The sequence below is a fragment of the Pimephales promelas genome, chromosome 25 (assembly GCF_988280905.1).
Source record: "Pimephales promelas chromosome 25, fPimPro1.hap1.1, whole genome shotgun sequence".
Classification (NCBI taxonomy): Eukaryota; Metazoa; Chordata; class Actinopteri; order Cypriniformes; family Leuciscidae; genus Pimephales; species Pimephales promelas.
In genome coordinates this window covers 21,898,569-21,920,531 of record NC_142793.1, presented here as the reverse complement: position 1 = coordinate 21,920,531, position 21,963 = coordinate 21,898,569, and the positions used below count along the sequence as shown (strand labels likewise).

At 37.5% G+C, this 21,963-nt stretch overlaps 1 protein-coding gene across 1 annotated transcript; it reads left to right on the top strand.

Annotated features, from left to right (window-relative positions):
* The first annotated feature begins 1,768 nt into the window (after positions 1-1,768).
* Positions 1,769-15,031, top strand: etfa (electron transfer flavoprotein subunit alpha). The gene is made up of 12 exons (XM_039647009.2): positions 1,769-1,901; positions 2,668-2,817; positions 2,900-2,981; positions 3,121-3,203; positions 5,518-5,617; positions 7,175-7,285; positions 7,537-7,638; positions 9,130-9,198; positions 9,324-9,406; positions 11,778-11,843; positions 12,341-12,421; positions 14,824-15,031. The coding sequence occupies exons 1-12, from the start codon at positions 1,863-1,865 to the stop codon at positions 14,857-14,859; spliced, it is 1,002 nt and encodes a 333-aa protein (XP_039502943.1). The 5' UTR covers positions 1,769-1,862; the 3' UTR covers positions 14,860-15,031.
* Positions 15,032-21,963: the final 6,932 nt, after the last annotated feature.

The following is a 21,963-nucleotide window of genomic DNA, read 5'->3' as shown; positions in this document are numbered from 1 at the left end:
GTAAAAAGCTCAGTCACTGTAAAAAGTTATAAGATCAATAAGACAACATATGTTTTTACATTGCTTTAACTCATCAAAATATGTTAAGCAATTTTAACTTATTAAAAATTATGTAATATAAAACTATTATTTTCATTTTTATTTATAGCCTACAAGATTCAACTCATGTTCTTAAGCCAGTTTAATGTAGTTTAAAGGGTAACTAAACACCAAAACAACTTTTTTTAGTTAATGATCTGTAAGAATGGAGCTTCATAAATGCTGTTCATTGATTCGAGTACATTTTTTGACAATTGAGTATAAAGTGTTTTGATTTTCAAATATATGGTGTAAAAACGTCTGAGTGCTGCCCTCTTCAGGTTAAACGGAAAGCTCCTGCAGTAGGGGTACTTGCTGACGTAGCGAACTCTCAGACGCACTCTGTCACACCCTTGGTGCGAGCTCACCACGCCCTTGGCAGCCCCTGGTATAAAAGCATCTGGTTCCGTCAAAACTACTGTAGCGAGTCAGGAGTTGGATTTATGAATATTGAAAACGATCAGGATACTATAGCATATAATAGCATCTAGTTAGCATAGCATTTATATAGTTATTTAGATTATTTTTGAAAACGACCAGGATAGGGTATTGTTGCATCTATTTAGCATAGCATTATATAGATAATTTAGATTATTTTGTGTAGCTAGTAGCATAGTACAGTTAGGATAGCTTCAAGTTAGCATAGATTTATCAGTGTTTAGTACAGTGATCAGGATAGTAACGGAATAGAGGTGGACATGGGCTTCTCCACACAGCTGCACACGCAGTGCCAAACACTGCTCGTCCTGCATGGACTCCTCCACCGCAGCGGCGTCTTGATGTGAGTGATCATGGTGGATATTTTAATCACAATTTATGGTTAGGAATCGGATAAAGTTAATCCTCTAGGGTCGACAAACGAGCCGGTGCATTTTGCTGGATTTTTTCAAATAGCGGCATAATATCAATAGCGTGCGCTATTGAGATCAACTCGACGACATAACTCATCAGATGCCGGTCGCGATGCGGGAGTTAAGACCGCAGTTTGAGCCAGCAGCTCGAATGGATTTGGCCCTGTGTATACAATTCACCCTCATCCACTTCAGGTGAAGGTGAAGGTGAGGGAGAAAAGTCCTCGACTTCAAATGGCCGCTCTGTTGCAAAGGCAGCTATTGAGTCACTCCAGACTAGTCTCGCTCTATTTTAGAGTCTGACAGCAGCTGTCACTCACGGCGGGTCTCAGGTGCACGCCCCCTAGCCCCGCTGGGGTCTGCCCATTTTTTCAGCATTTTTCAAATATTGCTAGTGGGTGGAGTCAGGCTCTGACCAGGGGTTTAGTTACCCTTTAAGTTGAAATCACTTAAACATCCAAGTTGATTGTTGCGTTGCCTACTTAATTTAAAGGGTTATTTCACCCAAAAATTCTGTCAGTATTTACTCATCCTCATGTTGTTCCAAACCTCTTTGTGTTTATTTGTTCTGCTGAACACAAAGGAAGATATTTGGAAGAATGTTTTAATCAAACAGATCTCAATCCCCATTGACTACCATAGTATGTTTTTTTCCTACTATTGTAGTCAACGGGGAATGAGAGCTGTTTGATTAAAACATTCTTCCAAATATCTTCCCTATATATAAGAAGAGTACCTATACGGAAGAATATCACCTCCAAGAAAACCACATTTGAGCTGTAACGAATGTTACAAAATGTAAAAAAATGTTACAAAATGACTTATACATAAGAGGGGCGTGTCTCTTCTGATCTCGCGAGAACTCAACTCAACCTCTATCCCCTGTTACAAAAACAGTGGCAGTGTTGATGCTGATAGTTAGCCGCTGTAATCATGCTCAAAGCTGTCAACAAGACCTATCTCAGGCAGTTGGTAAGAAAAACCCGTCGAAACGACACATTGACCAGTGCGCACTTTCTTTTAAAGCTGTTATTCGTTCACTGACCTTTCTAGACACAAATAGACCCGAAAAAAAGCCTAGCATGCTGGCTAACTCGCTTATTTAGTTCAGCAGGAGTTGTGTAATATGTTACTAAACTGCTGTTCTTTTCTATATACGCTTGTTTTATTTTATGTGATGGTTAAAACGAAATGTCAAATGTTTGGTTGACTTACTTTGCTGACCTATTTTTTATTTTTATAGATATAAAGCCTGCTAACTAACGTTACACGTTTAAGTTAACTTTAACATATTCTCATACTAGTGTTACTGTTTTTAACAGCTTTAGACAGAAATATTGATATTTAAATATGTTCATGACACTTTTAAGGCATTGGTAACATCAATATGATTAGTTAATAAACAGAGCTAGCCAGCTATCTGTCAAGGTTATGCAACATGTAAACAGTGCATTATGAAACCTCCTCACTGTCTTGAACTGATTGACCTACAATGCATTTAAAATAAGACCTACATTGAAATGTTAATATATTAGGCCAGACCCTAAGTAGTATCAGATCCATGTTATAAATCAGATTTCTAATGACCTCTATGGTGTATTAAACAGTGTTTGGCTGCACTGCCCCAGTCTGCATTCAATAGAAGTAACCTTGTATCGGTTATTTGGGTGAAAGAGCATGGCAGTTATTTATATCATACTGTGTCAGACTGACCAAATAGTTTTTTTCTTCTTTCCAGTCTGGTTTGATTCAGAGGTTTCAGAGTACTCTGGTTGTTGCAGAGCACAATAATGACACGCTGACCCCCATCACCCTGAACGCCATCACCGCTGCTAATAAACTCGGCAGTGACGTGTCCTGTTTAGTTGCTGGAACGAACTGTGCAAAGGTATTCTCTCTTAATTTTCATTCACTTCTGTGTAGCAAGTCGAAAGCCTGATTTCAGGGCTCTGATTTGGGTTTTTGGACAGGTTGCAGAGCAGTTGTCCAAAGTTCAAGGGGTGAAGAAAATTCTGATAGCTCAACATGCAGCGTACAAAGGGTCAATGCCAGGTAAACTTCAGGTTTTGTTCATACATTTGGAAGTATTTGGTTAGTAAGTGTAAGTGACTTTGAAAAAAAATCTATCGTATTAAAGAAAGCATGGTATTGAGTAATTTAAGTAGAAAACTAAATTCTGCTTCTTTCACAGAGGAGCTGACGCCCCTCATCTTGGCAACTCAGAAACAGTTCGGTTTCACACACATCTGTGCGGGAGCTTCTGCTTTCGGAAAGGTAAATATAAGACAGACGAAAGGGAGATTTCAGATCATTGAGCCATTATATGTCTTTTACACACTGTGGGACCACCAGTGTTGCATTTTATTTTGATGAAAAACATTTGTCAGATTGAACAAAATTCATGCATATATTTTTTTTCTATTTTTTTTTAAATTATATTGATTTATAAGCTTGAACAAAATTGACATTTTTGTATCTTTTAAAAAAACAACAACTGACTAACCTTTATCAGAACAAACACAATATACATTTTCTTTATTTGTAGACAAACTTTTATTCGATGGTACAAAAATTTGATCTCCATTTTTTAAGGGATCTGATTTATCTGTTTTTTCCGTCCTGAAAAGTATGACCCATGTGAATTGCGTAAATGTTTTTTGGGGGATGATGGTTACTGAGTGATGACCGAAATCATGAAATGGCCTTAAACGATTTACTAAATTAACTGCAAATTAAGTTTTCTAATGCATTTATTTAATTCACGGATTGCTACTATAGCGCTGCATGTCTTCACGAGCTGGTTTCTCCATCTACGGGACACTATTAGCATATTAGCCAGGTTTTAAAGCACCAAATGCGAGTAAAAATTTGCGTTGAAACGGTGTTGCTCGACACAAAAGTGTTTGTCAGCAATGACAAATTTGTCTTGTACAGAAATGTTGTACATTCTGAAAAATTTTATACTAGTTTATCATAAAATAAAAAAAAATAGATCAATGCAAATATGTTAAATTCATTAAACAAAGTTTTGTTAAAAACATTTATTTTTGTACAATCTGATAAAAGTTCATAAAAATAAAAAAATTGTAAAATTTGTGCTATCATTGTTTTCGTTTTATTATATTTTTAGTTTTCATGTGCATTTTATTTTTAGTAAATTTAAGTGCTTTTGTCGTTTTGTTGTTATTTATTTATTTCCAGTTAATATTTTCAGTACTTTTTAAAAATAATTTATTTCAGAAATGTATTATTATAAATTTATAAAAAAGTATTTCCTATTTATTTATTCATTTTGATTTCAGCTTTTTTTAATGACCAGAAATGTTTTTGATTGTGTTAGTCAAAAACAAATATTATTTCAAAATAAAATATATATCTTATATTGCACTATTGTACTGTAAAATTAAAGAAATCAAGTGTTTAATAGTCATGATAATAATGTATTTAAAACAATATATGTTATAGTAAAAGTACTCATAGAATTATTGTTATAAATAGGAATGTTAATAATGATTATTATAGTCTTATTTTACAAAACAGTGTAATTACAACACTAACATTTATGTTATTATTTTTTTATTTTTTTCAAACATTAAACCATTGAGCTTTCATTTTGGAGGGAAACCACAGCGAGACCTTATTGCTTCTCTATGATTCCCAAATGAACACAAGTGACTCAAACACACAGCACTTGGAGAGAAGCATTTACTGGGAATGAAAACTGAAAATGAACACGGTGCTTTACTCTGAAACATGCAGCGCATCGAGACCATACATATAATCACTACACATCACAAACTTTTTTTCAGAATTCACAAAATGTCTGTACAGTTTTGTTCTTTTACATTAGCTGACAAACACTTTTTTTGTAATACTGCAAAAAATACACACCTTTTTATTTTTCCATGTGATTGCACCTGTGATAAGTGAAGATGTTTTACTTAATGCAGGGTTTTGTAGTTACACTCATTTCGAAGTTATTTGATTATTTCCCAGAGCGCAAAGCACAAATGGGAAATGGATTAGAAACTCTCATACCACCAAGCCCCTATCAGGCTTCTTACTTTTGGAGTTGTGGGAGAAGTCCGTCCTCAATAAGCGCGGCTCTATTATATGCAAGGTTATTTGTCATTCCACAGCCAAACTGTCAGGCAGCAGATCTAATGGTATTTAAATTGAATTGTAATACATTAAACAGTATCTTATGTAGCCTAACCCCAGACCAAAGAGATGTATTAGTCTCAATTTCCTCACTGGCTAAACGTATTTTATTTGATGGATTCTTAAGTGGTGGATTTGGTTTCATTATGTCACTATATAAAACACTTGAATTACCACTATGCAATATTTTTCACCTCTAGACATAACTTGGAGCTCTTTTTCAGACTGCACGATATTTATTCCGTCTGCGATGCAGGAAGGCCAAAGTTTTCAGACATGAGTTTTGATCAATGCCTGCCGAAATAATGCTATTTCCAAACAAATCAAATTCGACCGCATCTGCAGATATTAAGGACGTGCGTGTTTTAATGGCTTCAAATGCATCCGATTGTCTTTACTAATGCTGAGTGTATATCTTTATTCGTAGAATCTCCTTCCAAGAGTGGCCGCCAAGTTGGATGTGGCTCCCATTTCAGATATCATTGAGATCAAATCTGCAGACACCTTTGTGAGGACCATTTATGCTGGTAAGCACACAAGCGAATACACCAGTAGCACTTCCAGATGTGCTTTCAAATAACCTTCTTTGTATGTTCCATATCTCTTTCTCTTTGTTTAACATGGAGTTTGTGATTTAGGAGTCTGGCCATTGGTTGGCTACGTGAACGGAGACGCGCTGTGATTTACACTGGCTTGAAACAAAGCATATGTTTAAAACAAAGCATATATATATATATATATATATATATATATATATATATATATATATATATATATATATTATCTAAGGGGGACCCTGGAGCCTTTTTGTTCCACTTTGCATGTATTATTTCTCTGTTCCTCATCCATTAACTCTACTGCCATAAATACTTCCCAATTACTCCGGCCACTTTATCTTTGGCAAACACAGAACACTTGAAATTTATGAGACTTTATTTTACGTCACATTAAGTTTTTTTTGTGGAAAACATCAAATGAAAAGTGTTTTTTTTTTACACTTGTGGTAATCATTTATGTCCAAGGTTTTCCATATAAAGGTTCTTCAGGGACATTTACTTAAATTATCCTAAAAGTATTTGAATGAACACTTGATGGTCTTTATTATAAAATGTATTAATGTGTGTTAATGTCCTTAATACAAATGATTATATAGTGGAATCTTGTTTCTCTATCCACCTTTTTCTGCTCTAAACAATGCGCGCTGCCATGACGACGACGCCGGTTGTCAACTTCCGGTTCGAGTCTTATTCTTTTTTGCCATGCGTTTTAGATTGTCTCATCCCCACCTCGCTAAACTAAATCGAAAAAAAAAAAAAATCAAATGTGATCTGATCACGTTATTTTTTTTATTAAATCACAGATAAAAACAAAATAAACATTTTTCTTTTCTTCATAACTTCCAAAGGATATAGCTTATGCATGACTGCACGATCTCCCTAATCCAGCAAACATCCGCTGCAGACTGCTGCAGAATAACAGCTCTATAAGGTTAGGCTGGTTAGTTGTCTACCTCTGCTTTCAAAGATGCATAGTCTATATATTTCTCAGGCCTGTGAGGTTAGGGATAACGTTACGCCGAGTTTCATTCATGAGACCAAAGTCCAGATTGCGCGCTGTCGCCTCCGTCATGATCGTCTATCGTTTATATACTTCTTATTTATTAAAACCAGGCAAATGGTTGATGAAACATTGATTGAAATTATTTGTGGTTTTTCTTTAAGATCTATGTGAAAGTTTTAAAGTCGCTTTCAGAGCGGTCATGTCCGTGAATATAAAACGCATGTGTAGACTGATATTTTTCTAATGTCTGGACGGCTGATCTATGTAACTTATCATTCTAGATGAGTGGTCTGGACTAGTCTGCTAGCATTCTATGTAAACAAATACTTCAACAGGAAGTAGAAAACCATCCAGTCAGTTGAACCCGCTATGAATCATGGGAAATAGAACGGGCGCAGAAAAAGGTGGATAAAATAAAAATATTGTAATTTATTCAATTAAAATTTTTAATTGCATGACAAAGAAAATAAAACATGTGTAATTTCTTGTGATCTCATGTCTTTTCCGCTGTTGTCTGGCCATAGGAAATGCCCTCAGCACAGTCAAGTGCAATGAAAGCGTCAAGATCTTCACGGTTCGAGGCACTTCCTTTGAACCTGCGGCCGTAGACGGGGGCAGCGCCTCTTCAGAGGAAGGTACTCGGTCGTTTGATAAAGTTAAACACACTGTTGTTTGTTCATGTTTTTCTTTAAGGTCACGCTGACTTTGATACCACACACAAAGGTTTATAGTGTTTAGTGTTGTATATAATCCTCCACTCCGCTGCAAGGGTTTGATGGCCTAGTTTGTTTAAACGTTGACTTTAAAGGGATCATAAAGGGCTATTTTGGAACAACTCTGCATGTTTATTTGGACGGCTCCTCACGAGATGTTGTTGCTTTTGCAGTCTCTTCGTCTGCCGCTGCTGGAGTCTCTGAGTGGCTGGAACAAACTCTAACCAAGAGTGACCGTCCAGATCTCGCCAGTGCTAAAGTCGTGGTGTCTGGAGGTAAGAACTTTGTGCAAGAACCACAATTGGACGTTACAGGAAATTGTCTTAAATGAGTAGTTCACCTTTAAAAAAACTTTTGCTGATAATTTACTCACCCCCATGTTATCCAAGATGTCCATGTCCTTCTTTCTTCAGTCGAAAAAGAAATTAAGGTTTTTGATGAAAACATTCCAGGATTTTTCTCCATATAATGGACTTCAATGGGAACCAAACGGTTCAAGGTCCAAATGACACTTTCAGTACAAACTGCAAACTGTTCAAAGGGCTTTAAATGATTCCAGATGATGAATGAGGGTCTTATCAAGCGAAACGATCGCTCATTAAAAAATAAATAACAAAGTTTAAGTTTTATAAGCTCAAATGGTCGCCTTGCTCTGTTCTGTGACGCACGTTCGTGACTCTCCTGTTCGAACTCGTTTTTAAATGAGCGATCGTTTCGTTTGATAAGACCCTTATTCATCGTCTGGAATCGTTTAAAGTCGTTTGAACAGTTTGCACCTAAACTGTCTTTTGGACCTTGAACCGTTACCAGTGAAGTGCATTATATGGAGAAAAATCCTGGAATGTTTTCATCAAAAACCTTAATGACATGGACATCTTGGATGACATGGGGGTGAGTAAATTATCAGCGAAAGTTTTTTGAAAAGTGAACTACTCCTTTAATGCATGTTATAAAATGTATAATTCGGTCCAAATGCAGCTTCAGCTGTGCTTAAATATGATTCAACAGCATTATAATATGATTGTGCTTGTTCACCCATATATCACTGCACCACACCCATAGAGGCACTTGTTAACCATTTGATGTGTCAAGAAGTCACTGATATCTGATTCTTTTAATCATTTAACAACAAACAGTCTTTTAAAAGCAATTAGGGACAAACTCATACTTTATTGCTTAATAAAAAAAAATCCATAAATCACAATAAACTAAAACCGCTAAAACTACATCATATTTGTGTTTACATTCATTGTTTGTTTGAACTGTATACAAATTTAATTGAATAAAATATTAAATATAAAGATTTTATTGAATTATTATATATTTTCTTAAGAAGTTGTATTGTAGCTTTGATGCTATGAAAATAAATAAATGCAACAAAATAAATGTATAAAATCTAAAAATGATACCATGTGCTTTTACGTTTTAATGAAAACATGTTCCTTTTTTATTGTATTTATTATTCTAATATTTTATTATAGACAAGCAATTTAATAAAATGCAATACGGCACAAACTCTCATGCTTTATTGCTAAATCAAAGAAAAATAACATCAATTAAACTAAAACCACTTCCCACCGGGACTACATCATCTTTGTGTTTATGTTCATTGTGTCATAATGTTGGGTATTCCCTTGAAATTTCTCTAGGCTATTTTGTTGGCTCAGAAAATCAATAGTAAACTGAGACTGTATCGATCCTACTGGACTCATAACCTTGTCAGTAATTTCATATTTCATGCCCATCTGCCATCTCTGTCATAACAGGGAGGGGCTTGAAGAGTGGCGACAACTTCAAACTGCTCTACGACCTCGCTGACCAGCTGAACGCAGCCGGTACGCTGTTTGTTTTGTCCGAATCATTGATTTGAACCTAGACTCTTTGTTAAGTGTTAGTTTTTCATCAAGCTAATTACAGAAATAGGAATTTAAAATCAAACCACCACTTTTTTTTATCGTAGTTGGTGCCTCCAGAGCCGCAGTTGATGCTGGTTATGTACCAAACGACATGCAGGTTGGACAGACTGGAAAGATTGTGGCTCCTGTAAGTACCAAGTTGTGTCATTTCTCAGTCTGTCCTACAGTCCTTCAGATGCACTAACTGCCTTTACAGAGGGAAATTCTTCTCAAAGTTCAACACTAGTTGATAAACCCCTCAGGGTTTCAGACTGATAAACCATCTTGACTTTGAATACAGCAACATCTAATTGTTGTTTCTGTTTGAATCCAGAAAGATGGATCCGTGTTGCCCTTTAAAAAGGTTAATTTTCCATTATCTGCTCCGAGTGGGACGTCCCAGCTGTCATTATCCACACATTAGCCGAGCTTTGAGGCGTTGTGATGTAGTTAATGGCGCATTCCGGCTTGTAAATGATTTAGCAGAGCCATTAGTGGAGCCGCGCACCGCACAGGTCCGCCCTGAGCTCAAACCAGGCAAATCAGCCCCAAACCAAATTCTCCAAATGTTTTGACAAGCTTGTCAAGCGTAGCCCGACCATTGTGCATTAGTATTCACCCTGAACAAGTCCCGAATGAGTTCTACCAGTGAAATGAACTCTAGTCAAGATGGATGAGGGTTGTTTTGGGTCGATTGAGTATGTCTTTTGTGGTTAATTGTAATCTTTTAGCCCGCAGGGTGATGGTTTGGTGACTAGATATACGTGGTTTGGAGGTTTTTGTTGCTTTTTTTTGTGTGGAAAATCTCAATCTCAAGCACCATGACGCTGCAACTATATAAATGACATGGAGCTGTTTTCACTCTAGTCTATGATTATAGTTATATATAGAACTATTTAACCCTGTTATCCAAGAAAAAAAATGATAGAAAAAATATTTTTTCTTTAATTAATTGTAAATATAAGTGTATCAATAGGTATAGGTAGCTAGTCCCTACTGTATAACAGCTCCATTTTCAACTCTGTTACTTGCTACCCTGTTATTCATTTGGTGTTTTTCTTTCTTCCCCGAGTGTTACCCATTTTGCATATTTTATTCTGTTTATTGGTAGAAAAGAAAATGGAGAAAGAAGAATTTCCCAATTTTTGGTAACAGGGTTGCAAAAATTACAATGATCATTTCAAATTTCAATTTAAAAAAAAAAATATATATCACAAGGTAACTTCTTTTTTTATGATTTTGATTGATTATATATAATTCAAAGTTTCAAACCAGTATTTCATATTTAAAATGTATAAATTATATTTATAAATAAATTATATTTATATTATATTTAATTTTTTATATTATATTTAAATTATATTTATAATATATATATATATATATATATATTTATAATAATTGATATTTATAAATAAATTATATTTAATATTTTGCTATTACAATGATCATTTCAAATTTCAATTCAAAATCAATTTAATCAATTATATATATATATATATATATATATATATATATCACAAGTTAACTTCTTTTTTTATGATTTTAATTGATTATATATAATTTTATATTTATAAATAAATTATATTTAATATTTTGCTATTGTAATTAGTTTTTATTCTTTTTCTAAACGCTAAGAACCATCTTTCACGGACCATTTGTTGTTAAATAAATAAAACATTAAGATATTCAGGCCCTATTTTGTGGAAAGACTTCCATAATGTCTCATGTTTCCATTTCATGCGGATCGAAAATTGATTTGATTGATTCATTAAGATGATATTTTTGATTCAGCCTAGATAAAATATTTTCTGTCATCAAATGTTATTGGCTTTTAGATGCTTTGTACCAATTATCCGGTAACTCGAAGTCGTTAGCAAACTTTTATCCACCAGCAGCCAATTCAAGCTCCCCCATGGTCTGGATACTGAGATGTTTGTGGGTCTCCATCACTTCAGCCCATCTGAAACACCAGCCCTCTCTCTCTCCTCCTCCTGGCTTTTAGAGCTCCGGCTGGCTGGCCGCGTGTTCACAAATTGAAGCGGTGGCTCCCGGGAGAGCGCCACAGCCACATTAAACTGCACTGAAATATTCATGGAGCAGTGCATTAAGCTGAGAGCCACTGATGTAGCACTCCCTCGGGAGAAGGGTGGAGGCGAGGGGGAGTCCTGCCACATCCCCCAAGCACTCCTCTTTTGAGTAATTGTGAGGATGTTGTGGCCTGTGCTCTGGGACGGGAGGTCAGCTTCCGAGCCAATGCCGAGAGTTTTAAACGTCCTTTGTTAGTGGTACACGTCACAATGCTAAATTGTTGAAATTCTGTACACGCAAGCAAGAATCTAATTTTTGCCATTAATTGTAAAAATGCAGTGAGATTTATTTGAGTACTGAATAGGCAATGAAATGCAAATAAATGAATGTGTTCGGGGTTCAGCGTCATAAACGTAATGCTATTTCAGAAGAACTGTTGATTTGTATGATATATTATAAAATTAATTCTTTTCTTGGTTTCTCTACAGGAGCTGTACATTGCAGTTGGCATCTCTGGCGCTATCCAACATCTTGCTGGAATGAAAGATAGCAAGGTACTGTTTGTATACACACTAAGAAGATATTCTTTTCTGTGGTAATATCCTCAATTAGAGAAAGCCCACCCTTGAGAAGAGGTCTTCAAGAGTTTCCCCGATCGTGCCGAGTTAACTCTCTCAAGTGTGACGATGTATTGGGATGGAGTGTTTTAAAAGCGATCATCCATAATTCATCTGCATTTTCTATTCTCCATCTTAGTTTCTCATAGCACTGCTAAACAATCTGCCAGAGCTCTGTCCATCACTAGCATCTTCCTCCATGTGTTCGTACAGGAGCATCCTCACGTCGATTAGACATTTATAATAAAATTGTGTTGGCATTTTTTGGGGGTTGAAAGTTTTCGCACTTTTCTGGAAATAGACATTTGTGAATTATTTTTCATGTTAGCTTATGGACACTGTAGTTAATCAGTGCTCTACATGCATACCATGCAGTGTTTTTCTTTTTGTTATTTGGCCCACCACGATAAATAATTTACTTATTTGTTTTACAGACCATTGTTGCCATCAACAAGGACCCAGAAGCCCCTATTTTTCAGGTGGCTGACTTTGGCCTAGTGGCAGATCTGTTCAAGGTAAGATTCCTAGCCGGAATTGTGACCTAGCGGTTAGCGAGTTGGGGTGTTCATGTGGCACAAGTCTGAACCCAATTGTATTTTTACTGTGAGAAAAAAGGAAATCCAAGGCACTCTTCTTTAGAAAAATAAAAAGCCTTTATTGGACTGGCTATAACATGAAAAGTTAAAAAACATGTGGGCGAAAAATACAACCCACGCGTATTTGAAATTGAAATATTTATAGACTTATGCAGTGTGTTTTTTTTATGTATTTATTGTAACTATATTTTCGATTAAGAATTTATTTCATTTATTAATATACTTTTATTGATGTTTGAGTTGTTGATTTTACAGGAAACAGCCTAATTATTAAGATTAAGAATACATTTAAACTTACTGATTAATTGCAACTATTTGACATAAATGATGATATGTCTTTACTATCATAAAGGTAAAACATGAAAATAATCAACAAAAAAAAAAGCAGACTGATCTCATGAAATGGCGTATGTATGACATGGCAATTCATATTTTCATTTTTGGCGTGCCATCAACACGCATAATCGCTTTTCAGCGTGTTTATGAACGCCGTTGACTTAACGTTACATTACTGTATATATAAATATATGACCCGTCCCTAAAGCTACCCGTCACTGGGGTTAATACCATTTATGAGTCTTCCCCTACCATCCTAGGAAAAAAATATCGCTCCCCAGACGTAGATCTACATTTTGCTTTCGCTTAGACATTTAACGGCGTGTACATGCACAAAGATAGCTCAAAATGCGTATGGATAACACGCCACTTGACTTGAAAGTGCCGTGTGTGTTTACGTAAAAGTCATGTTGAAGAAAAAGTGTTAATTTTGACACTGATGTGATGCCGTTTCTACTTCAACTCATTTCATCAATAAAAGCAACAAATGCTTAAGATAAAAATGGGCCCAACTCCTCAGGACAGACAAGAGAAGCCTTTTGCCATTTGACACTCCAACTAAGGAAGGATGAAGTATACGTAACAAGAAAGATACAATCTTCTTTCTCTAAAACACGAATCTCATTAGCACAAAAGATCCTAATCAGGTCATCAGAGACATTTTAATCCAGGGCCTCGGACAATCAGCAGGACCGTTTGTTTAATATTAATAGCTCTGTAAATTTCGAATGACCTGGTATTCATTTCTTTAGCCAGCCCAGTCTACAACCAAAACCAGAGACTCAAAAAAAAAAAGCTGTCGCATATTTCTTTTAAATTTTGCAGGGCGTATTATTCCACCTAATGGAAAGTGTGCAACTTGTGAATTATTGAGTCGCTGAATTAATCAGTGGCGACTCCAACTAGCAGCCTTATACACAACTTCTCCTTCCAGAGCAGAGAAGTAATTGATAGTAAGCACAAGTGTGTGGGTATAGTTTTTCACCTTTATTTTCAGTCTCCTCTCACCAGAGCTTTACACGGCCGGCTGCACGCCATAGTTCAAGGTGGCACACACACTCCCGGTGCCAGAGGGCTGCCACACACACCACATCCATCTGTTGTTGGTGTTTACTTCGTGTAACGGCATCATCATTTATTTCCCTGTGTTTGCCCTGTCGTTCATCTTTTATTCAGACGGTGCGTGCTCGACACAGGTGCGCAGGTAAACTGTGTAAAAGTGATTGCCGACGATGGGCAGCGTTGGCGACTCGGATCCGTTTACATACGGTCACTCCTCAGATAACTGATTAAAATGTATGGGCTTTCTCCTCCTTCCTTAGATTGAAAAATGAGCCGGGGACATATTGGGGTGGGTGATATAGTTTTTCAGGATGTTCTGGAATACAGGACCATCTCGGTTTTGGATGAGAACCTCGATGTAGGAACGGTTCAGGTTGTGCTTAAATGACAACCACCTTGCCTAGTGTGCTTTATTAAACACTAGAGAAAACTTTAAAGAGTTGGGTTACTTTGGGACCAAAAAGTTGTATTTAAATAGGCAAATGCTTGAGTCTATGATTGGATCATTACATTACATTATGTTTGACAACAGTTCTTCTTCTAACCCTATTTATTTATTTAATTGTGGGATTCATTGAAAGTCTGTGGGATGTGGACTAGACTTAAGATCTTGACCAAAACTTGAAGGACCTCTTGATGGAAATGTTCAGCACATCCCGAAGACTTTCAATGAATCCTACAATCCTGTGTCTTCCTACATGTTTGTTTAATCAGGGTAAGAAGAACTGTTGCCAAACATAATCACATGCTAGAAGCATGATAATCACTGCAAAAATGAGCTAATCATAGACGCTTAAGTCCATTTAAATTTAAACAAGCAACCTTTTTTTTTTTTTTTTTTGGCCGAGCAGTGTACGATTAGATTTCAAACTATATCAATACGTCAGTCATGGTTGATTTACTCTCTCTGTATTATTTTCTAGGTTGTACCAGAGTTGACTGAAGCCCTGAAAAAGTGAGACAACTCAGAAAGATGGTACTCACCTGGAGAACTTTACTGGGAACCTGCCTTAAGAAGCTCTGAGTTGACTCTCCATCTATCTCTTGAGTGGGATTTTACTCCAGAACACCTGTGTACTTCAGCTAATGTAGACAGCAAACCACTTCTTTAAATAAAAGAATTGAGTGACACGTGGGCTCAAAAGTTTTCTGTTTTACATAATGGTTGCTGTAGACTCATACAGAGTTGTCAAATTCTGCTCCACCTTCAAATCTAATCAAACACCTAAACCAGCTAATCCTGGACACCCCTGCTGTATACTGACCTCAATTATCCAGCAGTTGTGATGGTCTTTTAATCTATTGGTGAAAGTAATTTGCTTTATTTTAACAAGGTATCTATTTGGGCTTGGATGTTCAATAAAACTATCCAATAAACAGACTTCTGCTTTTACTCATTTACAAATGACTAGTATTTTGAATATTTTGGCAAAACAGAACACCTTTGTGAACATCCTTTCTCCTACAACAAACTAGACAAACCAAATTAAGCAATAAATGCTACGTGGGATCTCAATATCTCAGCTCTGGAAGGGTCTAGAGCCTCCATTTTTGCACTCAGGTCTAAGTCCCATGGCCCTCTATCAGAATCCAGAGTTTCAAGAAGATCAGAGAAATCAGAGAAGATCAGAGAAAAACCCTGTCTGTTTTTTTGTGTCGAAATTTTGAGTTTCTCTGATGTTCTGGAAACTGGATTCTGATAGAGGGCCATGGGACTTAGACCTGAGTGCCAAAATGGAGGCTCTAGACCCTTCCAGAGCTGAGATATTTATAATGGCATAAATGCTATGTGGGATCTCAGTATCGTCCCCTTGGAATTATAAGGTTCTATCTGCGTTCTGAGCAGTTTTGAGATATTGAGCTTCAAATTTTTTGCATTACATATAGGAAAATTTATATGGGGAACAAGTTTCATTCAAACATGAAAATAACAGGGACCCTAAATGTATTCTAAACATACAATATCAAAATCCTCAAATTTGTAAATGGGGATTTTTGGAATGGGTCAAATGCAGATAGAACCTTCTAATTCTAAAAAAAAAAAAAAAAACACTTTTCGCTTAGAATTATAAGGTTGTATCTGCCAAAACATTATTTGAACATTAAATTAAAAAAAAAATAATGTTGTAACAATGTCTCAACATGTGTTAGAAAGTAAAATTTTATTCTTTCTATGACATTTATTTAATATTTTTTAGCACTTCCATGTATTTAGGACATTTCAAATTAAGCAAGGTAGGTCTAAATATTTTCCCCAGTGCATAATCTTCATTTTTGATACCAATTTGGTGGGTAATTAAATACATTATTGCAGAAATTATACTTTAATCTTTCTTATACATCTGAGCAGGACTTTATTCAAGCTAAAGTGGGCCAGGTAAAATGGTTTTCTCTCTAGACCTCAATATGGCTGAAATAACATGCAAACATTTATTGTTGTAATTAAGACCCCATTAATTAAATTGTTAAATATTTGTACTATAAGCCTTAATATGGTAAAAAATTAAGACATTTTAAGACTTTAAAAACTGCAAGAAAATCAACATGCTTCAGCAAATTAATTTATAAAGTTTAATAATCATTGAAAAATTATTCACTGGTTCTATAATTGTCACAGTCTTCGTCTGCACCATTCTGTCTTCGTCATCTTCACTACACTTCCCAGCATCCTCTTGTCTCCACACCTGAACTCACTCCCTCAATCATCCACCTGTTCATCGTCCTGATCATCTGTGTCACCTGTCGTCACCTTGTTAGTGTTCATTTTGTATCTGTGTTTAGATCTCTCTGTTTCAGTCTGTGCTTGTCGGTTCTTGATTATGTTTCATGGATAGTGTGTGTAATCTTCTGCCAGTCTTCCTTGTACCTGTTTGGAGTTTTTGAGTAAATGTTTTTGTATTGGAGCTTTGCGTCAGCCTCAGCCTGTCTTCATTCCACGCTACACCGTGACAATAATCACAAAATTAGGGGGGGGGGGGGGGCTGACGAGGGCATGGCTGAATTAGAGCAGGAAGCCACCAGGGCGGAGCAGGCTGAGGGCGTGACCAGGACGGAGCAGGACGTGGACATGGCGGAGCAAGCTGAGGGCGTTGCCAGGGCGGAGCAAGCTGACGGCGTTGCCAGGATGGTGAAGACCCTTCAGGCGGCCGGTCTGGGGCTGGACGGTCTCGAGTGGGGCTGGTAACGTCATCGACAGTGAAAGATGACCCGCAGGATACCAACACCCACTCCACAAATTGAGCAAAGCTTCCTTGAGGTGGTTCCCCTGACAACTGCGCTGATTCTGATAGAGGGCCCTGAGACTTAAACCTGAGTGCAAAAATGGAGTCTCTAGACCCTTCCAGAGCTGAGATATCGAAACTAAAAATTTCGACCGGAAAAAAAACGACAGTTGTACCCCTTTCGATTTTTTTTTTCGGGTCAAAATTTTGAGTTTCGATACCTCAGCTCTGGAAGGGTCTAGAGCCCCCATTTTTGCACTCAGGTGTAAGTCTCATTGCCCTCTATCAGAATCCAGAGTTTTGAGAAGATTGGAGAAACTTCAATTTTCACCCAAAAAAAAAAAAACGAAAGGGGTACCACTGTGGGTTTTTTTTGGGGCGAAATTTTGAGTTTCGATATCTCAGCTCTGGAAGGGTCTAGAGCCTCAATTTTTGCACTCAGGTTTAAGTCTCATTGCCCTATATCAGAATCCAGAGTTTTGAGAAGATTGGAGAAACTTAATTTTTTACCCAAAAAAAAAAAAAACGTAAGGTGTACCACTGTCGTTTTTTTTCCGGGTCAAAATTTTGAGTTTCGATATCTCAGCTCTGGAAGAGTCTAGAGCCTCCATTTTTGCACTCGGGTTTAAGTCTCATGGCCCTCTATCAGAATCCAGAGTTTTGAGAAGATTGGAGAAACTTCATTTTTCGCCCGAAAAAAAAAAACGTATGGGGTACCACTGTCGTTTTTTTGGGGGGTCGAAATTTTGAGTTTCGATATCTCAGCTCTGGAAGGGTCTAGAGCCTCCATTTTTGCACTGAGGTTTAAGTCTCACGGCCCTCTATCAGAATCCAGAGTTTTGAGAGGATTGGAGAAACTTCATTTTTCGCCCGAAAAAAAAAAAAAAACGTAAGGGGTACCACTGTCATTTTTTTGGGGGGTCGAAATTTTGAGTTTCGATATCTCAGCTCTGGAAGGGTCTAGAGCCTCCATTTTTGCACTCAGGTGTAAGTCTCATTGCCCTCTATCAGAATCCAGAGTTTTGAGAAGATTGGAGAAACTTCATTTTTCGCCCGAAAAAAAAAAACGTAAGGGGTACCACTGTCGTTTTTTTTGGCGGTCGAAATTTTGAGTTTCGATATCTCAGCTCTGGAAGGGTCTAGAGCCTCAATTTTTGCACTCAAGTTTAAGTCTCATGGCCCTCTATCAGAATCCAGAGTTTTGAGAAGATTGGAGAAACTTCATTTTTCGCCCGAAAAAAAAAAACGTAAGGGGTACCACTGTCGTTTTTTTGGGGGGTCGAAATTTTGAGTTTCGATATCTCAGCTCTGGAAGGGTCTAGAGCCTCCATTTTTGCACTCAGGTGTAAGTCTCATTGCCTTCTATCAGAATCCAGAGTTTTGAGAGGATTGGAGAAACTTCATTTTTCGCCCGAAAAAAAAAAACGTAAGGGGTACCACTGTCGTTTTTTTTGGCGGTCGAAATTTTGAGTTTCGATATCTCAGCTCTGGAAGGGTCTAGAGCCTCCATTTTTGCACTCAGGTGTAAGTCTCATGGCCCTCTATCAGAATCCAGAGTTTTGAGAGGTTTGGAGAAACTTCATTTTTTGCCCGAAAAAAAAACGTAAGGGGTACCACTGTCGTTTTTTTGGGGGTCGAAATTTTGAGTTTCGATATCTCAGCTCTGGAAGGGTCTAGAGCCTCCATTTTTGCACTCAGGTGTAAGTCTCATTGCCCTCTATCAGAATCCAGAGTTTTGAGACGATTGGAGAAACTTCATTTTTCGCCCGAAAAAAAAAAACGTAAGGGGTACCACTGTCGTTTTTTTTGGGGGTCGAAATTTTGAGTTTCGATGTCTCAGCTCTGGAAGGGTCTAGAGCCTCCATTTTTGCACTCAGGTGTAAGTCTCATTGCTCTCTATCAGAATCCAGAGTTTTGAGAGGATTGGAGAAACTTCATTTTTCGCCCGAAAAAAAAAAAACGTAAGGGGTACCACTGTCGTTTTTTTGGGGGGTAGAAATTTTGAGTTTCGATATCTCAGCTCTGGAAGGGTCTAGAGCCTCCATTTTTGCACTCAGGTGTAAGTCTCATTGCCCTCTATCAGAATCCAGAGTTTTGAGAGGTTTGGAGAAACTTCATTTTTTGCCCAAAAAAAAAACCGTAAGGGGTACCACTGTCGTTTTTTTGGGGGGTCGAAATTTTGAGTTTCGATATCTCAGCTCTGGAAGGGTCTAGAGCCTCCATTTTTGCACTAGGGTTTAAGTCTCATGGCCCTCTATCAGAATCCAGAGTTTTGAGAAGATTGGAGAAACTTCATTTTTCGCCCGAAAAAAAAAAACGTAAGGGGTACCACTGTCGTTTTTTTTGTGGGTCGAAATTTTGAGTTTCGATATCTCAGCTCTGGAAGGGTCTAGAGCCTCCATTTTTGCACTCAGGTGTAAGTCTCATTGCCCTCTATCAGAATCCAGAGTTTTGAGAGGATTGGAGAAACTTCATTTTTCGCCCGAAAAAAAAAAACGTAAGGGGTACCACTGTCGTTTTTTTTGGGGGTCGAAATTTTGAGTTTCGATATCTCAGCTCTGGAAGGGTCTAGAGCCTCCATTTTTGCACTCAAGTTTAAGTCTCATGGCCCTCTATCAGAATCCAGAGTTTTGAGAAGATTGGAGAAACTTCATTTTTCGCCCGAAAAAAAAAAACGTAAGGGGTACCACTGTCGTTTTTTTGGGGGGGTCGAAATTTTGAGTTCGATATCTCAGCTCTGGAAGGGTCTAGAGCCTCCATTTTTGCACTCAGGTTTAAGTCTCATGGCCCTCTATCAGAATCCAGAGTTTTGAGAAGATTGGAGAAACTTCATTTTTCGCCCGAAAAAAAAAAACGTAAGGGGTACCACTGTCGTTTTTTTTGGGGGTCGAAATTTTGAGTTTCGATATCTCAGCTCTGGAAGGGTCTAGAGCCTCCATTTTTGCACTCAGGTTTAAGTCTCATTGCCCTCTATCAGAATCCAGAGTTTTGAGAAGATTGGAGAAACTTCATTTTTCGCCCGAAAAAAAAAACGTAAGGGGTACCATTGTGGTTTTTTTTGGGGGTCGAAATTTTGAGTTTCGATATCTCAGCTCTGGAAGGGTCTAGAGCCTCAATTTTTGCACTCAAGTTTAAGTCTCATGGCCCTCTATCAGAATCCAGAGTTTTGAGAAGATTGGAGAAACTTCATTTTTCGCCCGAAAAAAAAAAACGTAAGGGGTACCACTGTCGTTTTTTTTGGGGGTCGAAATTTTGAGTTTCGATATCTCAGCTCTGGAAGGGTCTAGAGACTCCATTTTTGCACTCAGGTTTAAGTCTCATTGCCCTCTATCAGAATCCAGAGTTTTGAGAAGATTGGAGAAACTTCATTTTTCGCCCGAAAAAAAAAAATGTAAGGGGTACCACTGTCGTTTTTTTTGGGGGTCGAAATTTTGAGTTTCGATATCTCAGCTCTGGAAGGGTCTAGAGCCTCCATTTTCTCACTAGGGTTTAAGTCTCATGGCCCTCTATCAGAATCAAGAGTTTTGAGAAGATTTTTTCGCCCAAAAAAAAAAAATCGTAAGGGGTACCACTGTCGTTTTTTTTTGGGGGGGTCGAAATTTTGAGTTTCGATATCTCAGCTCTGGAAGGGTCTAGAGCCTCCATTTTTGCACTCAGGTGTAAGTCTCATTGCCCTCTATCAGAATCCAGAGTTTTGAGAAGATTGGAGAAACTTCATTTTTCGCCCGAAAAAAAAAAAAACGTAAGGGGTACCACTGTCGTTTTTTTTGTGGGTCGAAATTTTGAGTTTCGATATCTCAGCTCTGGAAGGGTCTAGAGCCTCCATTTTTGCACTAGGGTTTAAGTCTAATGGCCCTCTATCAGAATCCAGAGTTTTGAGAAGATTGGAGAAACTTCATTTTTCGCCCAAAAAAAAAAAAACGTAAGGGGTACCACTGTCGTTTTTTTGGGGGGTCGAAATTTTGAATTTCGATATCTCAGCTCTGGAAGGGTCTAGAGCCTCCATTTTTGCACTCAGGTGTAAGTCTCATTGCCCTCTATCAGAATCCAGAGTTTTGAGACGATTGGAGAAACTTCATTTTTCGCCCGAAAAAAAAAAACGTAAGGGGTACCACTGTCGTTTTTTTTGGGGGTCAAAATTTTGAGTTTTGATATCTCAGCTCTGGAAGGGTCTAGAGCCTCCATTTTTGCACTCAAGTTTAAGTCTCTTGGCCCTCTATCAGAATCCAGAGTTTTGAGAAGATTGGAGAAACTTCATTTTTCGCCCGAAAATGAAAAAAAACGTAAGGGGTACCACTGTCGTTTTTTTGGGGGGGTCGAAATTTTGAGTTTCGATATCTCAGCTCTGGAAGGGTCTAGGGCCTCCATTTTTGTACTCAGGTGTAAGTCTCATTGCCTTCTATCAGAATCCAGAGTTTTGAGAGGATTGGAGAAACTTAATTTTTCGCTAGAAAAAAAAAAACGTAAGGGGTACCACTGTCGTTTTTTTGGGGGTCGAAATTTTGAGTTTCGATATCTCAGCTCTGGAAGGGTCTAGAGCCTCCATTTTTGCACTCAGGTTTAAGTCTCATTGCCCTCTATCAGAATCCAGAGTTTTGAGAAGATTGGAGAAACTTCATTTTTCACCCGAAAAAAAAAAACGTAAGGGGTACCACTGTCGTTTTTTTGGGGGGTCGAAATTTTGAGTTTCGATATCTCAGCTCTGGAAGGGTCTAGAGCCTCCATTTTTGCACTCAGGTGTAAGTCTCATTGCCTTCTATCAGAATCCAGAGTTTTGAGAGGATTGGAGAAACTTCATTTTTCGCCCGAAAAAAAAAACGTAAGGGGTACCACTGTTGTTTT

Coding starts and splice junctions, on each gene's coding strand:
- etfa (XM_039647009.2), top strand. CDS start 1,863: ATGCTCAAAGCTGTCAACAAGACCTATCTCAGGCAGTTG. Junction 2,982..3,120: donor GTACAAAGGGTCAATGCCAG/GTAAACTTCAGG, acceptor CTTCTTTCACAG/AGGAGCTGACGCCCCTCATC. Junction 9,199..9,323: donor TGACCAGCTGAACGCAGCCG/GTACGCTGTTTG, acceptor TTTTTATCGTAG/TTGGTGCCTCCAGAGCCGCA.